General features: G+C 56.9%; 1 protein-coding gene across 1 annotated transcript in view; it reads right to left on the reverse strand.

Annotated features, from left to right (window-relative positions):
- Positions 1-3,108: 3,108 nt before the first annotated feature.
- The window catches only part of NSMCE1 (NSE1 homolog, SMC5-SMC6 complex component), a 31,304-nt gene continuing 14,794 nt past the window's right edge, over positions 3,109-19,618 (reverse strand). The window contains exons 3-8 of the mRNA XM_079943850.1: positions 11,672-11,793; positions 10,825-10,902; positions 9,454-9,600; positions 4,752-4,868; positions 3,813-3,933; positions 3,109-3,345 (exon numbers count right to left, since the gene is read on the reverse strand). Of these exons, the coding sequence (XP_079799976.1) occupies positions 3,281-3,345; positions 3,813-3,933; positions 4,752-4,868; positions 9,454-9,600; positions 10,825-10,902; positions 11,672-11,793 (650 nt within the window). The 3' untranslated portion in view covers positions 3,109-3,280. The remainder of the gene's footprint in view (positions 3,346-3,812; positions 3,934-4,751; positions 4,869-9,453; positions 9,601-10,824; positions 10,903-11,671; positions 11,794-19,618) is intronic.

A 19,618-nucleotide genomic window follows, 5' to 3' on the forward strand; every position in this document is an offset into this window, starting at 1 on the left:
ATTCCCCTACCCAGCATTATTGATAGTTATTTACCTCATTTTTCATATGAAGAATTTATAGCAAATATCAACGCCGCTGAAGGCAGTCAGGCATAAAATAGGGATGCCACCATGCCCACAGGCTCGCCATCAGTGAGGAGACGGGCTGCAGACGAGCCATAACTCCAGGGCTGCCTGCATAACGCCCACTCCTTCCCCGGCTCCAGCTCCCACGGTGGCCCAGCCTTTAGGACCCCATCCATCCCAGCTGGCAGGTCCCACTCCTGACGAAAAGCGGTTCTCCTGTAATGTCATGGTTCTGAAGTTAGGGACTAGAGGAAGCGTTCATTAAAACATATTGAGGCCTGGCCGCCTCGAGCAAGTGTCCCTTGTCAGATGGGAAGATGAAATCTTCATCTGCTCTCCGGGCAAGGCTCCCATCTTGCTAGTATCCCCGCTGGAGGGCTGGCTTCAGCTCTGAGGGGTGTAGACTGAAGGCGGCTTAGAAGAAAGGTGCCAACCAGCTGCTCGCAGGGCCAAGGGGAGGTACGGGCACCCACCCACTGGAGCTGCAGAGGCCTGCTCAACACCGGAGTCCTGTGCCAGGCAGGGCGCGGCATCGAGCAGGATGGGGGCCCTGCCCTCCTTGTGTTTCATGCTCTTGGGGGGGTCCGGAGAGGAGACGGACAATAAAATAAGTAGTGCGGATAGTGGTAAGTGCCATGAAGGCAAGAGAAGAGGGTGACGGTGGAATGTGGCAACAGGGGAGGGATTGGGGACGTGACTTTCATAGCTGACGTCTGAGTAGAACCTTGAAGGACCTGGAGTCCAGAACTGACACTGAGATTTGAGGACGGTGCTCCCAGCAGCAGGTGCAGGAGCCCCGAGGCAGGAAAGCCTTGGCCTTGGGAGAGAGGAAGGGGCTGGTGCAGCACAAGCAGAGGGCGCTGAGGGAATGGGGAGGGCAGGGCCTGGACTGTGGCAGCGGGGGGAGGGATGAAGGTGCTAAGCAAGGAGAGACGAGGGCTGATCACATTGCCGTGTGAGAAGAGCCCAAAGGGGGAGACTGGAGGCCGGAAGAGCGGTCAGTGTCCCCGGTCCAGTAATCCCTGGAGTGACACGCTTGGGGCACCAGTGGGAGGGCAGAGTGGTGGGAGACAGGCTGTGCCCGGGGGTGGCAGGGCCGGATCACCAAGGCCTTGAGTGCCAGGCAAGTGCTCTGGAACTTGGGGTTAGGGCTTTGGTTGGGCCGTGCCAAGGGGTCCTCAGGAAGTTCGTGCTGGCGTCACCGCAGGGGAGACTGGCAGCAGGAGGGCAGTGTCCCAGCAGCAGGTGCTCAGAGCTTCCTTGACACCTGCGTGGTGTGACCCTGCCTGGCCTTGACCGCCCAGCCACCTGCCCGGACAGGCAGGAGGGCCACGGCGTGCTGCTCTGCTTTTGGGCCCTGGCCTCCATTCGCCCTTGTCTGGAACAGCATTGTGGAGGATGCCCTTCCTCCCGGGAATGCAGCCTTGGAGGGTGTGTCAACCCGGAGCCCTTCCTGCACCTGCATCTTGAGGGCGCACTGGGAGGACGAACAGAACAGCTGGAGCTGCTGTGCAGTGGCTGCAGTCCCCACCGTGACCGGGAGTGGGTCTTCCCCGCCGGAATCCCCGAGCCCAGGGTCCATGTTTTCTCAGACCCTCCCAAGAAACCCCTTTCTGGGTAAGCTGGCTGGGGCTGGTTTCGGTGGCACAGCTGCGCCCACCCGCCCGCCCGCCAGTCGGGGCTCCCGCAGGGCTTCACCCAGGCTTGTGTTTGCCTTCAGAAGGCTGGCCCAGGGGCCCGGCCGGCGCACAGCTGAGCGCCTCTCGCTGCCTGGGGGTGGGCCTCAGGGCCCAGGCCGGACCCGGGTCCCGCCCCACAGTGGGTTGATGCAAGTGAATCGGGCAGAGGGTCCTTGCCGCACGGGTGGAGGACACCCCACCCTTTGGGCGCCCACATTCATTCCCTCTCTCCCTGGTAACAGCGTCTTCAATTTGCTTAGAGAACCTCCTCCTCAGCCACGTGGCTCGGGAGGGGCTGCCCTACTCACGGCTCAGAGGTGGCCCAGGCCGAGAGTGCCCATTGGACTATCCCACCCTCCCCCACAGGTATCCAGATTGGATGTTTGCTGGGATGGGGGAGCCCCTAAATGAGGCCCGCCCTCTTCCTCCTGACGGCGGGGCCTGGGTGAGCGAGGCCTGCAAGTATGGAAGCCATTTTGCTACCCTGAAGAAAGAGGCTGGATTTGCTGGAAGACCGTGTTTTAGGCGCCAGCGTGAGGCCAACACTCATGATAACAGGGCAGAGAGAGAAATAGGATGCCTGGTGACATCACTGGAACCACTAAGTCAAGCCTCTCCTAAAGGACCCCCTCTGGCCAAGTCCTTCCTTGTTTAAGCCACTCTGAGTTGGGTTTGCTGTCATGACTGAAGGGGTCCTGATTGATTCTGGGGTGGAAGGGAGGCGAGACAGGGAGTCAAAATAGTGCGGCAAGTGTGATGGTCAGAGACACGCGGGGAGGTGGGGGACTGGAGTGGAGGTGGTGGCAGCCTAACTAAGATCTAAAGGGTGGACAGGTGTTGCCCGCAAGGGCGGGACCCACGAGGGGAGGGCAGGCAGGCGGGGGAGACGCGTGTGCAGAGGCCTGGCGGTGAGGAACACGATGGTTCGTTCAGGGACAGAAAGAAATGCCATGCCCTGGAAGGTAGGAGGCGAGAGGGGCTGCGGTACATGGGGCCCCATCGCGTGGCCCAGGCCCGCGGGCAAGGGCAGTCAGCAGGGTCGTGCCAGGCCGCCTGGCACGGTGGGAAGGTGACTCCGCGGGAGAAGCCTGGAGCCGGTGGGTGATGCCGTTCAGGCTGGTGCGTCTTGGGCCAAGGAGGGTGCAGCCCGGGGGGCGTCGGGGGGGCCAAGGCCCCCACAAGCCCAAGTCGGGCCGGCCAGTGTGGGTGGGATGGGTGACCACAGCTGGGGACCGAAGGCAAAGCCGCCCTGAGCAAGTGGCCTCGGACGGTGCTGGGCGGGAGGAGCTCTGCCAGCCTCACTCCGGAGCCCAAGCCGGGGGGCTCCCAACTCTCAGTGAGCTCCAGGAAAGGGGGGCACCCAACCACAGACGAGGCCGAGGTGGCTGCTTAGTAAGTTTATTCCAAACCTGTTAACAAGTGAATGTAAAAGATAAGGGAGGTGAATCACGTGAAACACGAAACTGATGCCTCTCTTCCAAACGGGGCGTGCCGGTCACTGCCCTGAAGGCGGTGGCCGGCTAGTGCTGCCTGGATCACAAGGACCTTTTGTTCGATTTGGAGATGCTGGCCTCCCTCTCCTTCTCGGGGTCAAAGACTTCTGTACGCAGAAAAGCCAGAAAATACTGTGAACAGTGCGGCCGGCTGCCATCCACAGCCACGGCTGTGTGCCAAGGACTCTGTCCTATGGAACATTCTACTCTCCAGGAAGGCAGAATTAGTCCCAGTTGACAGATAAACAGGGAGCTGGGGACACCGCTTATACCTCCCCTCCCGAGACAGCTGCCAGGGAGAGAGCCTCGTCTACACCAGACCCTCACATGCCTCAGGATGTCTACCAGGGTCTAGGGAGCCCTGTGGAACAGGGCAAGCAAAAGCTGGCCTCAGCTTACAGCAGAAGCTGCTTCAGCATGTGCAGCTCGGGTCCTGCGCACACGTGGCGGCTCTGTTGGCGCACCTTGCCTCCCTGCCCCCCGTGGCCCCTCAGGGCCATGCACCACAACTCGGGCACGCTCGCAGCCCAGCCGCCCAGAGGCCAGGAGGAGACAGCGGCTTAGGGACACGAACCTGGTATCTCGTGGGGCCAGTAGTCGTTACAATGGGGGCAGCGCGGCTCCGAATGGGACTGGAAGTACTTGGCCACACAAGGCAAGTGCATCCTGATTCCACAGGTCTCGCAGCTTTGACCCTGAAATGAGAAAGGTGATGGCTGTGGAGCCCGCCGTGTTCATAAACCTTCAGGAAACTGCAAGGAAAACGTCCCGCAGGCTCAGTATTTTTGTCTTCTAGGCCCCAGATTAATAATAAGAACAACCCGTAAGTCTAACTTAGTGCAGTGAGTTTTAGTAAAGAATCTGATGAATGAGCACACGGGGAGGAAGCTCAAGGCTCCAAAGGCCGGAGCGCGGCAGCGAGGGCGGCAGGCCAGGCCCTTGGAGCAGCAAGGCTAGTCCCAGGCTCCCAGCACGTGTGGGTCCTGCAGTGGGCGTGAGGACGGCCGCTTTGCAGAAGGCACTTTAGCAACGTGGAGCAAAGCTTTCAACAGTCGTGTGTGCACTCTGTTCCAGAAACTCCACTCCCAGGAATTCAACCCAAGAAAACCACCAGGTGCCCAAGGATGGACGTGCAAAGAGGCCTATCCCGGTGTAGGTGACGATCGCAAAAAGATAAAAAGGAAACACAAACATCCAGCACCGGTCCAGCTGCTCTGCTCTGCAGCCCTACAAAGTACACAGGGGAAAACAGATGACAGGGAAACCATGGTTGAGACAGAACGGTGTTCACCACACAGCTGCTGAGATAATATGGACCACACAGAAGACCTCTGAGAGCCTTATCTGGAAAAAAGTAGAAAGAGCCCTGGGACGAGAACAGAGGGACCAGGGAGGAGAGGCGGGCCTTCGTGTGCTCATCCTCAGACACTTCTGCGGAGACGCCCATCTTCTGCTCATGCTGGAGGAAGGCCTGGGGCCTTCTAGAAAGTGCCCGCCCCCGGCCCTGTGGTACCTGGATGAGGAGGCTGTGACAGATGGTGCAGACCTTCACGGCGTCGGGGTACGTCTCCCGGATGTACTGCTCCATCTCCAGGATGGCCCGGCCGTGCAGGGTGAACTCCCCTTCCTTCTGCAGGGACACAACAGGAAGAGGCATCTTTTACGAAACTGGCACACCTGGCCCTCTTCCCACCCTGTATCTCTGCTCCCATGGCCCGAGGCCCAGAAACGGGGAGAGGGCCACACGCCCCTCGCCGCACAGGCTTTCACCAACCCCAGTCAACAGGCATCCACGCCGGCCTCTTGCAGAGCCTCTAGTGGGGAAAACTTAGGTAAGACCTAAAAGGAAACCGAGGCAAGGACCCCCGCCCCCGCATCTTCTTGGCGCCTTCCTTGTGCCTTCACGGAATCATGGATCTTGCACGGCAGCCCCACGTGTGAGGCCTGCCCAGCCCCCCAGATGAGGACAGAGGCCGGGAAAGGGAGGCAGTGATCCCACAGCATGAACTCCACCCCCTACCCAAGCGCCCACTTCCTCCTCTCCTCCCCAGAGCCCCCCAGCCCCACCCCCAGGGAGCAGCACAGCAGGTGCCCCCAGCCCTGCTGCCTGGAGCCTCCGAGGGGACCATCCGTGATCACTTCCAGCCGCGCCACTTTACGGGCAACGCTGGAGACGGTCCAGGGAGGCCCCCGGCATGGCTGGGTGGCATGGCTGGTAGGGCCTCCCGGTTCCCCCAACCAGACACGGTGGAAAGCCAGGACGTACAGAAAACCTGGCTGCGGTAACTACCCTACGGCCAGCTCACAGGGCAGAGGCAGGGGTCACAGAGGCCCACGGACGTTTATTCATGAAAGCCGACTAGTGAAGCAGGAGATGAACCTCTTAACCGTGTTCGTTCCTCTCCGCTGCCCGCGCTGGGGGAGGAGGAGCTGCCGGTGGGGCTCCTGGGCAAAGGGCGCTGGAGGGCCGGTGGGGCCGGTGGGCAGGCCGACATTGCAGGCCTCAGGAGAAGCCACTACCGGAACCTGCGGCTGCTGGGTCAGCCCAGCACTCTTTCGTGTCTCCGCTCTTCTCCACCTGACGCCTGCAACGAGCGGGGCCCACTTCACACCCCCTCCCCACCGTAAGCCAGCCAGGAAGTGCATTCACTCTGGGCCTCCAGTGGTAGGCGGGCCACCACCCAGAGGGAGACACAGCAAATGGGCGCAGTCAGAGAGCAGGAGCGCTGACCGTGGAGAGCAGGGCGGGCAGGCAGGACACAGCCCAGGGACTCAAACAAGTGGACGGGGGCCCGGCACGAGGCACTGGTGTCCCGTGCCGCAGGCTGTCGGGCCAGCCAGGAAGCGGACAGGAGCTCTGTGCCCCTCAGGTGCTGGGCACGGGAGGGCGGGCCTCCCAGGCTGCCCTGGGTCCTGTGGCTGCTACCTTCTCAAAAGCTCCCCAGTCCGTAACAACGCTCCATCTCCACGGCCACCCTCACCCTCCTAACTGCCCTCTGGGCCCACCCTTGCCCCTCTGCAACCCTGTCCAGCGACCTGAGCTCTGCGAGGCCCAGCCCTGTGATGCTCCGCCGTTCTTAGGCTGAAGAACCAAACCCCTTACTGCCCACCTCCAGGCGCACCTTGTCCCCTCTTCCAGAGCGCCCAGCCGCAGCTCCTTGCGCCCACCATGCCCACTCGGGCACAGGCTGCTCCTTCTGCCCTGGACCATGGTCCCCACCCCCAGTCCAGGTGCCTTCTATCCAGCCTTCAGCTGAGTGTCACTTCCTCTGCAGAGGGAAGGTTCCTCTGTTAGCGCTGTCATAAAACCCTGTTTCCTCTCTATCTGTAACTCTACTTCAGTGAGATGCGGGGCTGACCTCTGGCTCCCTCCCCAGACCGTGGGCCGGCCCAGTTTTGCTCACTCTGTGTCCCCAGCACGTGATGCGAGGCCCAGCGCTCGGCAGTGCTGTGATAAACGTCTAAGGGAAGAGTTGCATCGACCCTTGCATCGATCCCAAGGAGGAACGCCCGAGGCTGGGGTGAGCAAGTTCAAGTTCAGAGTCAGGCTCGAGTTGCAGTTACTAAACATCTTCTAGCGGCCTGAGACTGCCCAGTGCTCACTGTTCATGACCCCACTCATCCTCGGGGCCGCGTCACTGGGACAGGCGGCCTGCCCTGGATTTCCAAGGAAGACCCAAACCCAGGTTATCTCCCAGGCCTCACAGCCATCCTTTGAGCTGGGATCCTGCGGTGGGGACTGGTCCCTAGGGTGTGTGCAGAGATGCAGCTGCCAGCAGACACCCAAGCTCCAAGGATCCGTGCTTTCTCTGAGGCCTCCTCCATATCTTGGGGCTCGCCTGCTGACCCTGACCACTCCCTACTCCGGGGCCCCCTGAGGGGCTGCACAGGTGCCTCAGCACCTCCGTACCCTGTGCAAGGCCAGGGCGGACGGAGCCTTGCGCAGGGTACCGGGCGCAGGGTACCGGGCAGGGCTCTCCAGGTACTTTCGTAAAAAAGTGCCGCCAGGTGACATTCCCCCGCAGCGTGGCTTCTGAGGAAAGTCCCGTTTCTGAGAGGCTAAGACTCAGACATGGTCCCTCCGGTCAAGGTGCTGCCCCAGGAAGACTGGTCGGGGAACTGGCCAGCACTCACCTCGCAGCCCCTCAGCTGTTCCTCGAAAAGTGCCACAGAACTCACCGCCACGCCCATGCCGACCACTTCAGAAAGCACTCCGCCCTCACTACACAAACACCTGCGTGCCACCACCGTGCTCATCCTTCAGACGGGAAACAGGCTCAGAGGCGAGAAGCCGCCGCCAGAGATACTGGCAAGGCCAGAGGAGGACCCTAGGGGTGTCTCACCACCATGCCCTCCCCCTCCTCCCGGGTCTGTTCCTTTGTCCACACGAGGCTGGAGGGGTCAGTCAGCACAGGGGGTCCCCGGAGGCCGTCGGGGCTGCGGAGGCCAGCGCTCAGGGAACCCCCAGCCCTGGAAGGACGCACCAGCACCTCCACTTCACTGAGGAAGAAGCAGAGAGCACAGGAGGCAGGGCCCAAGGCAAGTCCAGCGGACCCCAGAGGCGTCCTTTCCTTCTGTCGTCCCTGCTCTGGGCAGCAAAGCATCAGTGCCGGTAAAGTTGGGCGCACAGCCCTGCACCGTGGTGGGACAGCACCTGCATGTGCGAGACACACATGACCACCCTGGGGCCCAGAGCCGGGCACAGAGGCTGCGCCTAGGCAGCAGAGGGCGAGCTTCGGGGGATACGACGGGTGTTCGTACCCACACAGTCCCGTATGAATACTGCTATTTCCTAATCTACGAGGATTTCTTGTATTATTTTGGGGGTGAGTTTTAGATAAATGCTGTTCCCCTGGAACTTCATCTACCCACCCGGTTGCCATTCAGGAAGTAGTACCTCCAGGAGTGATGAAGTACAACGATGAGGTCACAGTCCCCAGCCTTAGAAAGCCTGGCCCGAGGACACAGCATGGTCAGTTATGACCCGAGCTGCCCGAGAACATTCCGTATCGCCAAATCCACCCCAGAGAGGAAGAAGAACTGTGACAAAGCAATTGATGGGGACCTGCAGTCACCCAAGCTGGGGCCTGAACGTGGCTCTGCCACTTGCCGGGTGTGGGACTTCACCCAGATCACAGAGCTGCAGTGGGTTCAGCTACAAAACAGAGCTAAGGGGCTCCCCGCCCTCACAGGGCGGCTGCGAGGACCCAAGCACGTGCTGCGCAGACACGCCCAGAGATGCTGGCAGCTCCCCCTCGCCCCGCCCTCGCGGCCGTGGCCTCTTCAGACATTTCCTCCCATCAGGCAAGTACCTCAGGCACTGAACGTTTCTGGTCAGGCTACCAGGGCCCGCCCACCCTCTGAGATCAGTAACTCAGAACACTGTCGCCAGGACTCCAGAGGTGAGCTCCACCCCAAAAGGAAGTGAAGCATCATGTCACCACAGCAGCGGCCTCCCACCAAATGAGGAAGTTAAGGGACTGTCTTGGCACGTCCTGCCCAAACACAGGCCCCCGAGGGGCAGGACTGTGGTGCACGAGGCAGCGCTGAGCCTGTCTGACTCGCATTTCTTGTAAACGGTGGTGCGTTTGTGGAAAAAGAACTGAAACATCTGACTGCTCCAGCCAACAGAATTAGACACGGGGCGTCGAGAAACTTGAACCTCTCAGATTCCTACAGCTCCTCTCCAAACGCTTATCTACACGTCCCCTTTGCTGTTTAAGGGCCACCATCTAAGTGAAAGAACCCCACAGCGCTGGCCCTGGGTAACATGACGCTGGCAACGATAACCAGGACGGGGATGGCGATTTCCGGGAGGGCCCAGCACTGGCACCAACACGGCGGCTCGCCCCGCTCGCCACGCCCCCAGGGGCGCACGCCACCCCCACAGGAACGCGGGGGCACCCGCGCCACCAGGGTTCAGGCCCAGGGCTGACGCCAGCGCCGTGCTCCTGCGCGCCACACTACGTGGCCTGTCTGGGAGCAGAGTCTGGGGCCCACGGCTCTGCCGCTTCCAGCTGGGGCTCCCCCGGGTCACGTGAGTGAACAGGAGGTTCCAGTCCTCCTCGCAGGGTCACTGTGGGCCTCAAAGCAGAGAAGGGACCCAAACGGGCCTGGCTCAACAGACGTCCGTTAGATACAATATGGTTTTGGAGGAAAAACTGTGATTCATTCTAAAAAGTGAGCCAAGCTGGAAAATCCACGGCACGAAGTACCTCAATCAGCCATTTGTTTTGTACGAACTTCTGCAGAACATGCTCGGCTTCCTTCTTCCTCATCTTCTTGCCCTTAAGCTGATCAACCAGGTTCAAAATATTTGTGGAAGATGCAAAGCCAGTTTCTGAGTCAATAATCAGTTCCAACTGGAAGAAACAGATACCACATTCATCTATTAAACTGGCACAAACAACTTTCAAGCAATAATACCAATTCTGGCAGGGGTGCAGTTATACTATTCCTATCACAGACAGAACTGCAGGACTCTTCAGGAAAATAACTTAATAATATGCATCCAAAGCCATAAACAGTTTTGACCCAAAAGTCCCTCCTGTAACACCATCCCAAATGAATGACCTTAATGCCCCCCCAAATCAAGAAGGGTCACTTCACCTCCCTGAAGATGGAGAAGCTGAGGAATGAATGAATAAGGAAACGGGGCAGCACCCCTCCTACTCAAAGGTGGGCAGGCCATCAGGGCTGGTCTGAGTGGCAGGCTGGAGTCGGGAAGGGCAGGAGAGCAGGGTGGGCCGCGAGAGCACGCTCGGGAGCTGCAGAAGCACTGTGGACCCAGGGCCGCGAGAGACCGGCCGGCCGGCCGCCAACTGCCCTAACACTTCTGCCCACAGCAGGGCACAGCCACTGGGAAGACAGCTTTCCTGCACACACAGGTGTGTCTGGCATCTTAGAGCCCAGTTCTCAACCCTGGCTGCTGATCGTCCCCAGGGGAGACTTAGGAAGGAATGATTCTAGGACTCGGTCAGTCCTCAGAGACTTGGACTCGACAGACCTGAGGCCAGAACGTCTGCGTTGTTTTTACCTCCCCAGTTATTACGTTGCATCCAGAGCTGAGAACCACTGTCTTGACCGGGTGCTCAGCCAGGTGCGTGACAAGGTGGCTGGGGGAACAACTCCAAAGCCAGGCAGGCAGAGCAGCGCTTCACAAATGTGCCTGTGCAAACGGGTCGGGGGCACCTTCTTACAATGCAGGGTCACATTCAGCAGCCTGGGTGGGGGCTGGGATTCAGCCTTTCTAGCAAAAGCTCCCAGGCGATGCTGCCACAGTACCAGGCAGTGACACCTGCTCACCTGCATCACACACCCAGGAGGCCCACTGCTGCTCAACCAGCTGGGGTCAAACCCCAGCTGGGGTCAAACCCGGACCAGCCTTTCTTTCCTAGGCAGCCGTGGCAACCAGCAATCGCCTGGCAGCTGTGAATTCTGGGCGAGGCGCTTGGTGACATCCCCCTGCAAAGGGCTTTCTCGGGCAGCAGTGGTGACCCTCTAAGATTGCAGTTTCCATTTCCAGTGAAAGACAGGTATTCCTATAAGAAGCCCAGCTGCTGGGCAATGGGAGTTACTGTACTTACAGCCTTTCTAAACAGATCCAGCTCATTCTCTGCAAAATCTGAGGCCATTTTAGAAATTGAAGTTGTTGCAAGATTCACCTAAAAAATAAGTCAGCGTGAGGGTCAGGCTGTGCCCTTCACTTGTCAGTTAATTCACTTGTTGGCGCTCTCTCCCTCCCTGCCTCCCTCCCTGCCTTGCCAGTCACGGAGCACCTGTGTCCCGGTACTGTGGGCCACAGGGATAAATTTGTAACCGGTCTTATGTTACAGGCTTAAACCTATAGCTCAGTCAGTATGTCTAATTTTCAGAGATTTTAGAATTCCCAAGATCGTGCGATATCTTCCAAACTCAGATAAATTCAGGAAACTTGTCTGCATGCTAATGGAGCTTCAAATGCAAAAGGCACTGGGAAGTCTGGCAGTAAATAAATCTGATTTACCGATTTGACCCAGCATTTCCATGTTATTTGATTCTATAACCCTTTCTTCCATGGACAACGTTTGGGAAACCCTGGGCTAGAGCCCCTTTCTGTGTGGGCCTGGTGGGTAGGAGCCTGATCTCCCTTGACAGCCTAAGGTGGTTCCCGAGCCAAGGATGGGGGTTTGTATTTCACCCCCTCCCCTAGCTGGGAGGGAAAACCTGAAAACAACAGGAGGCCCCAAATATGTCTCAGTCCTTAGCGGCCATGCACGTTGTTGCTTTTCCCAGCTTCTATGTCTTGTTCTAAATGAAAAGGCATCTTATCCCTTTCTCCCTCCAAGCCCTTGGTGAGGCGGGTGCACCTGCATTCGCCCCAGTAAGGAGGGCACGGGGCTGTCTCCACCGCGGTCCCTCACACATCCACCAGGGGGCTCTGTCTGCACTCACCAGCGCATAAATGGGTCTCCCGTCATCTTCCGTGACGCCTTTCTTTATCTCGATGTACAAAGACTCCAAGACACTGTTAATGTTGTTGATGAAGTCCTCCAACTTCTCTACGGTAGCAGTGCCTGGAAATAAACAGGCAAAAGCGAAAAAGGGGGAGGGTGCTCCATCAAAAAAAGTGCAGCTTGTTTCAACCCCGCCATCACCCTGAACACGGGACAGCAAAGCCAGAAATGGGTGGAGGCCCTGGTCCTGTTGGGTGAGCGCCAACGCCTGTGGCTTCTTTCTTCCTGGAGCAAAGAGACAGCGCTGTGAAGTACAAACGCCTGGGAAATGGCATCTGAGCCTGCTGAGGTCTTCCTGTCTTGGCTGGCAGCCCTCGGCCTCCTCCCCAGCCCCAGTTCCCTGCCGCCCTGTCACTGTCCCCACTCAGCACCTCAGTGCAGTGGGCATCACAGCCTGACTCCTCCGTAGAGCCTCTGCCCCTGCCTGTCCTCATGCACGCGTCAGGTCCACCTCTATCCTTCCTCCCTTTATTCGACATCCAAACACACATCGAACACAGGCACACCTGTGCTGGCCCGGGGCTGCGACAGTGAAGAATAACGATGACAGGGTAAGAACAGCAGCTCACACGGAGCACCCACCCCGGGGAAGGCCCTGATCTGAGCACTTTTCACGCAGTAATGAACCCACCCTGCCTGCAGAGGGGGGCTCACTCACCCAGCGTTACACTGCCAGGCACAGCGAGCAGTGGGGAGCCCTGACAGCACGGCCACAGCCCCTGACCTGTATGCCAGCCACCTCGTGCTGCCCCTGGTGACGCACAAGGCAGCAGCACCCTCTCCAGGGCCACCAGCCTGTCAGAGGAGGGGGTATGGACAGAGCCCGGGGAGCACCGCAGGGGGCTGGGGTAGATGGACAGCAGACTGGCAGGGGAAAGAAGGACGGCTGGCAGGGCTGCGGCGGCAGCAGCAGGAAGCAGATGGCCCAGGGCCCCACGGGCTAGGGGGCGTGTGCCCTTCCTCCTGTGGGACATGGGAGCCTCTCAGAGCTGGAAGCACAGGAGAGACATGGTCAGCCTTGGGTCCTGGAATCACCCTGTTGTACTGTGAGACTTTTTTAAACCAAACGTATGTATTACTGTTTTCACTTATTAAAATAATTAATTTCAAAAGATTTGTGCCTTAGAAAAATCACTGTAAGAAAAAAATAGCGGGAAAACAGACAATATATAACATTATGTTAAAAACAATAATAAAACCAACAAAACAATATGCAGGAAAAAGGCCAGGAAGGTTACCCACAAAACTGATGAACAAGGCCATTGCTAGGAAGGGAACTAAAATGAGGAGGTCATCCCAGGGCACTTGAACTTTATCTGTTTGGCTTCTTAGAAAGGTACTTGTAAGCTCCTTGTATAGCTAAATATTATGAAAGTTTAAAAAACTAAACGATCACACTGGTGGCAATGGCGGTTGCAGCCACGTAAAGTCGGCAGCTGTGACACAGGCACGGCGTCTGCTGAGGAGGCCCAGAAAAGCTAAAGACAAAGACCCGGACAGAAATACTAATACGTGAATCACAGGCAGGATCTAATCTTCCTTTACAACTAAAGTTGCTTAAGTTAAAGAAAAGAAAAAAAAGCAATTTAGGGAATTCCCTGGCACTCCAGTGGTCAGGACTCTGAGCTTTCACTGCCGTGGCCCGGGTTCAGTCCCTGGTCAGGGAATTAAGATCCCTCAAGCTACGTGGCGTGACCAAAAAAACAAAAAACGATGAGGAAGAAAGCAATTAAAGAAAAAATTCGTATTAATAAACAGGTGGTACTCGGACGTGGCAAAAATCCTAACGGTAGCGTGATGATGAAATCTGGCCACAGCTGCTGAAACACCATGATCAGAGGAGTGAAACACGGTCACATTTCCTGCCTCCGTGCCCTGCTCACGCGCCCTCCTCCTCACTCCCATCGACCAGTTACGAAAGCCAACTTGCAGGGCACTTTTTTCCACGAGCTGTTCTCTGCTGCCCCAGCACGAAGTGCTCCTGTGCTTTCCTCCGCTCCCACACCATGCAAAGCATCTCGCCCCGGTGTGTGGGGCCAGCTACCACGGACGAGCCACGCGCCCGGCTTGCTGGAGACCCTTCGGCCCCCGGCAAGCACCCGACTCAAGCCTGGGAAACTCAGGCGCGGGGCCCCCAGGCACAAGGAACCATCTCCTGCCCACCAACAGGGCCTCTGCTTCGGGAGCCAGCCCGTCCGTCCCACGTGACGCAGTGGCAAGTCTCACATCCCCCTGAAAGCAACAATTCACATTTTCCACTGAAAAGGCCTCTCCTGGGTGTCGTTCAGAAGAACGTACTCTGTGGGCAGATCAAAAGCATTCTGCTACCTCGGACTTTCCTTGTCAGCACGGAGATGAGCTAATAGCCGCCCTGAGCTTTCCCCTCTCCTACCACCTCCAGTTTGCTGTCCAGCCTCACTTTTCAGAAACATGAATGTTCTCAATTTAAGAAAAAAAAAAAGCCCTTCCTACCACTGACCTTGCAGCAGCCGGCCGCCTACTCAGGGGCTCCCGTGGGCTCCAGCGCACAGCGGCCCTCTCGGGGGCTCAGCCACAGCCCTCTGCTGGGCGGACCTGCCTGTGCTGCCCACAGATGCCCTGCGCTGCACCATTACCTGGGAATAAGCTGCTCTCCTGTTCAGCCACACCCCCACCCTAACTGGACTTCTTGGGGCCACAGAGGCAGCAGCACGGCCAGCCCAGTTCCGCCCCGCCCCTCTGTGGGCCCCCAGGCCAGCCTCTCCGTTTCTCTCATCCCTGAAGGCCACCCGCCACCTCACATCCAACCTCACACATCGAGAACACTTCCCCACAACCCTCTCTCCACCACGCCTGCTCCAACCAGCCAGGCTTCTGACCGTCTGGCGTCCCAGACACGTCCCTTCCTGTGCAGGCCTGCCCTGACCACAAAGGATCAGGGTTCCGCGCTCTGTCTCTGTCCTCCCACGGTCCTCAAGCACTTCCTTCCCCATCACACTTTGTTCCAGGTACCAATTCTGGCTGCCCCACTCCCTAAATAGACTCTACCAAAGAGTCTTCCTTTACCCCATCTGTGTGATTCTGGTGGGAAAACAAATCCCATAGGCAGAAAACCAGAGTGCAGGAACCTGCAGGGGCCAGGTCCCAGGTCAGCCAACAGTGGGCCAGAACCCGTGCTCAGCCTGTGAGACACCCTCTCAGTCTGAGCAAGGGACAAAGGGATGGCGGAAGGTGGTTCTAGCCCAGTCGCTGCAGGGGGAGGGTGACTTTGGCCGTGAGGTGCTGCTGTGCTTTCCTGTGCCTGGTGCCCTGGGGCTTTGGCCCATTCCCCAGTCTGGCCACCAGCCAACGGTCAGTCCCGTGTGTTCCTTTCCCAACAGCCTCCCAATACGTTCCTTTTCAGGTTGGCCAGAATTGGGAACTCTTGCTTGCTACCAAGATCCCTGATGTGCCCGTTAAGTGTCAAGGTAACACCAGATCAGTGCTTCCCAAAATCAAGTCTTCAAACCAGCTAATTTTCACTGCTCTGCCCCCTCTCCCTCCCCTCTTCCTGGAGCCCATGGTGGAAAAGCTACAGTTGGCAAATCTGTAGGAACAAAGTGGCCTAAAGCAGTGTCCGAGGATCCATTTGGCCCCAATATCCTATGAGTCCACGGCCATGATGCCGTGCGTGAGATAAAGACCACATCACATGATTCTGAGACAACTATTTCCAGTCTTGGTTCTACCACTTCAAGGGACTTCAGAGAACTAACGAGTAACCTACTCCTCCCTTCAGATCCCGAACCAATTGAGAAAAAAAGACAGGCTTCAGGTAAGTATCAAAATACCAAGTTTTTACAGGTAGAACTGGATCAGAGGCTGGGTCCCTCCACACCAATGACCAGCAGTCAGCAACATGGGATGACCAGCTATAAGAGGTAAAGAACAAGGCCCTGGACCTACCACAGCTGCCTCTTCTCAGAGAGCAAAGAGACACCCTAACCAGGACGATTAGCACCATGGCTGAAGCAAGCAAGGGTCTGTAGATCTTTGGTGCCACCTGTGTTCTCTCTCCATGTAAGCAGGGTGTACCTGTGCCTTTCTTACGGAGTGTGGTGAGGCTGCTACTGTTGGGCTGAGCACAACAGGCCTGTAAATGTGGGGCTGTCATCACCTTAGGATGTGCTGGGCACTGCTCATTAGCTTGGCTCATTGCATCACTGCAAGAACACTAACTCCATAAGGTGAGCTGTTATTATCACCTTTACATACCAGAGGTTAAACAACTCGCCCAGCGTTGGAAATGGAGCCCAGGCCAAGCTCCTGGGCAAGAAGCCACACAGCCTCTGTGGAGCAGAGCAAGTGTCCTCTGGGAACATTCCCTACCCCAGACCCCACCAAGGTCACACCTACATTCCTCCAGAACTTGGCACTGTGCCTTCAGGGTCACAAAGAGGGACTCAGCCAATACAGAAAGACAGGAAGCATCTGAGCAGTGCCTGGGAAAGACGCCAGAGGCGGTGCTGACGCCACAGGGCTGTGCCCCAAGGCCACGTACAGGGGCTGTGCCCGGCCAACATCCATCATTCCTCCAGCCCTGACTACTCAGCCAGGCCACGGGGGCCACATGAGCTGCTGCGGGAGGAGCTAAACTAAAGGCCAAGGACTCAGGAGAGGACAGAACAGCTCTTTCTTCAGCAGGAAATGCCCTTCTTCTGTTGGGGCAATTAAAAAATGGGACTCAGGGCAGTGGACTGGCTGGGGTAGCACTGAGCAAACGGGACACTTCTCTGAGGAGTGAGAGCTGGTTCAATTCATTTTGAGAGGTCGTTTTTTTCTGGCCACCACTGTTACCTCCTCTTCTTTTAAAATAAATTTTAATTTAACCAACAAACCTCTTCTTGTTAATCAGAGTCTCTGCTTCCCGGAAGCCTACTGGAACCCAGGGTTCACTGCATACTTGGGCAGCAGGAAGTCTGCCGCCCTAACTTCTGAGCAACAGATAGTTTTGTTCTAAACCAGGCACCACAGATAGAAAACTTTTAGGCAGAGGAAATACTATTTTAGGCAGAGGAAATAATAGCAAAAAATAAGACCCCAGGGGACCAAACCACTTATGGGCCAACGTGCCCCATGAGAGCTCTCTCATCTGCTGGGGCCAGCCGGGCTGTGCTCCTGAGCACTGAGGACGGGGCAGCCCAGGCCCTGGACCAGACGTGGGCACTAGGCCACATCAGGCCCGAGAGCAGACCCCTGGGCTGGGAGAGGCTGGCAGGCAGGCACACTGGGCCAGAGAGGTGTGTGGGGGGTTGCGTCCCAGCCTAGGGCTTTCACCTCAGTTGCCTGGGGAAGATGGTCCCCTCGACACTCAGGTATGTGAGCTGACAACGGCACTTCCACAGTGCGGCTAGTGAGCAGCGCTGGGAAGCGCAGGGACAGAAGGACAGCGGTCTCTCATGCGGCAGACAGATCAGACAAAGAGTTCTCTCCATCTGTATGTCACATCACTACGTGCTAAAGTTCTGCTCCCTCAGGATCTCATCAGACCCTCACGAACGACCGCCAAGGGGAGCCAGTATGTGGTACAGTCTGTTTTCCAAAAGAGGAAACCAAGGGTCAGAGAGCGTAAGGACTTATCCAAGACCACAGGGCCGGTAAGTGACAAAGTCCAGGTCAGAAAACAAACATCTGGCCTTCAGTCTGGCACAGTGACAAAAGGACCTGAGCATTCATTTAAAAAAAAAATTCTTACTCAGATATGCAATGAGGTCTGAGAATTGTGTCAAAATGATACGGGGGTAAGTAATCAGGAGCACAGATAAAACAAGATCAGTCATGAGTTATCATTTTAACTGGGTGACGATGTGTACATGAGGCTGCGTTGTATTATTCTCTCTACCTTTCTTTCTCCATAATAAACGGTTAAAAAAATATTTCGACACTCAACAACATAACTTGCTGCCTTAACCCCCAGGAGTCTGAATCAAAAAAGAGAAAAATGGTAGCGTCTTGTGACAACGGAGATTAGCTCAGGGCTCTGACTGTAAGCTAGATCCCAATGACACACCACCAGTTTTCAAATTCTGGTGTAGGCTGGAGCCCTGCCATAAAGAGACACGGTGACTGCAGAGGCCACTCCGTCCCCTGACCCACCGGATAAGCGGTTGTGGTTTCTCAGAAGCTGGACTGCAAACAACTCAAAGGAGCAGACTGTGTCACACACATTCTTCTGAGAGACTGAATGTACAAACGGACAATAAACATTATAGAAACAGGGCTCTGATCCACAATCTGCAGCACCCAGCCCAGGGAACCAACCCACCGCCTAGTGTAACCAGCCCAGGAAGCCAGCCTGCTACCTGTAAGTTAGACCTGTAGGAGGTCAGACCACTATCTCTAGCAACCAGCTCAGGAAGCCAGCCATAAGCTCTGTAATAATTGGCTCAAAATGACCAGGTCTTGGGCTTCCCTGGTGGTGCAGTGGTTAAGAATCCGCCTGCCAATGCAGGGGACACGGGTTCGAGCCCTGGTCCGGGAAGATCCCAGATGCTACGGAGCAACTAAGCCCGTGCACCACAACTACTGAGCCTGTGCTCTAGAGTCTGGGAGCCACAACTACTGAGCCCGAGTGCCCCAACTACTGAAGCCCACACGCCTAGAGCCTGTGCTCCACAACAAGAGAAGTCACTGCAATGAGAAGCCCACGCACCACAATGGAGAGCAGCCCCTGCTCGCCACAACTAGAGAAGGCCCGCGCACAGCAACGAAGACCCAAAGTGGCCAAAAATAAATAAAATAATCTATATTAAAAAAAAAAAATGAACAGGTCTTGATTAATAACTGACAGCTTCCCTAATTTCTGTCCCTGCTTCCAACTTAGGACCAACCTGAGAAAGCCAGGTGTGCTCCCGCAACCAATCACAGCCTGTCCTGCTTCTAGACTGTCCGCCTCCAGCTTCCTGAGCCCACGGCCTCCTATCAGGGCACAGCTGAAGCCTTCCCTTTGTTCCTCTATACAGCTTTCCCACTCCTCTGCCTGCCAGCAAGTCTCCAAAACACAAGTCCCCCTGTCAGAGCAAGCTCTGAATAAACAGCCATTGCCTGTTCTCATCTGAGTGGCCTTCACTGATGTCCACACTCTGTACACGTGGGACTTGGCTCAGCACCCCGTTCCCGGCAGGGGTGAGGAAGGTGGCTGAAAGGCACGGGCAGGCCTGTGGTGCCATCGGAAGGATGACTCCGGCCGCTTTCGTCCGGCTCACTGCAGCCCTCCTCTGAGTCCCCAGCGCCTCGCCCCTGGAGTGCGACACAGCCTCCTCCAGCCTCCCAGCGTCCACCCTAGCCCCCCACCCGTCCTCCACATGCAGCCAGGGTGAAGCCAGATACCCGCACCACCACTGCCAACCTGGAAGCCACCAGTGGCTCCCGTGTGCCCCCTCGCTCTACTCTCAGCCGCGCTGGCCTTCCTGTCACTCACACCCCCACTCAGCACCTGCACTCGTGATCTCCCTCCACGAGTATTTCTGAGAAAATCCCAGCGCGAGAAATGCAGCCTATGGTCTACATAACAATTCCTATCACCCTACTTACCAACATCCTGGATCTTCTGAGGTGAGTTCCCACCCCCACCCCCAGCCCCGGGACCTGAGAGTAGATGGTAGGGGGAGGGACATACAGGAAGGAAGGGGCAGCAAGGCGCATGCACTGGACGTGGAGCAGGAAGTACTCTGTGCCAGGCACTTCACCTAAGTTCCTGTTTAACACTCATGACTTTTCCATGAGGTAGGTAAGATCTCCTCTATAAAACAGAAAGCAGAGACTCAGAAAGTGAAGAAAAACACACTTTCCCAAGTCCCTGATTTGAACCTGTGTCTTCAAGAAATGGCTTCCCTATTCCTGCCAGTGGAGTGTGTGGTAATCCTGC

The sequence above is a fragment of the Stenella coeruleoalba genome, assembly GCF_951394435.1.
Source record: "Stenella coeruleoalba genome assembly, chromosome: 15".
Classification (NCBI taxonomy): Eukaryota; Metazoa; Chordata; class Mammalia; order Artiodactyla; family Delphinidae; genus Stenella; species Stenella coeruleoalba.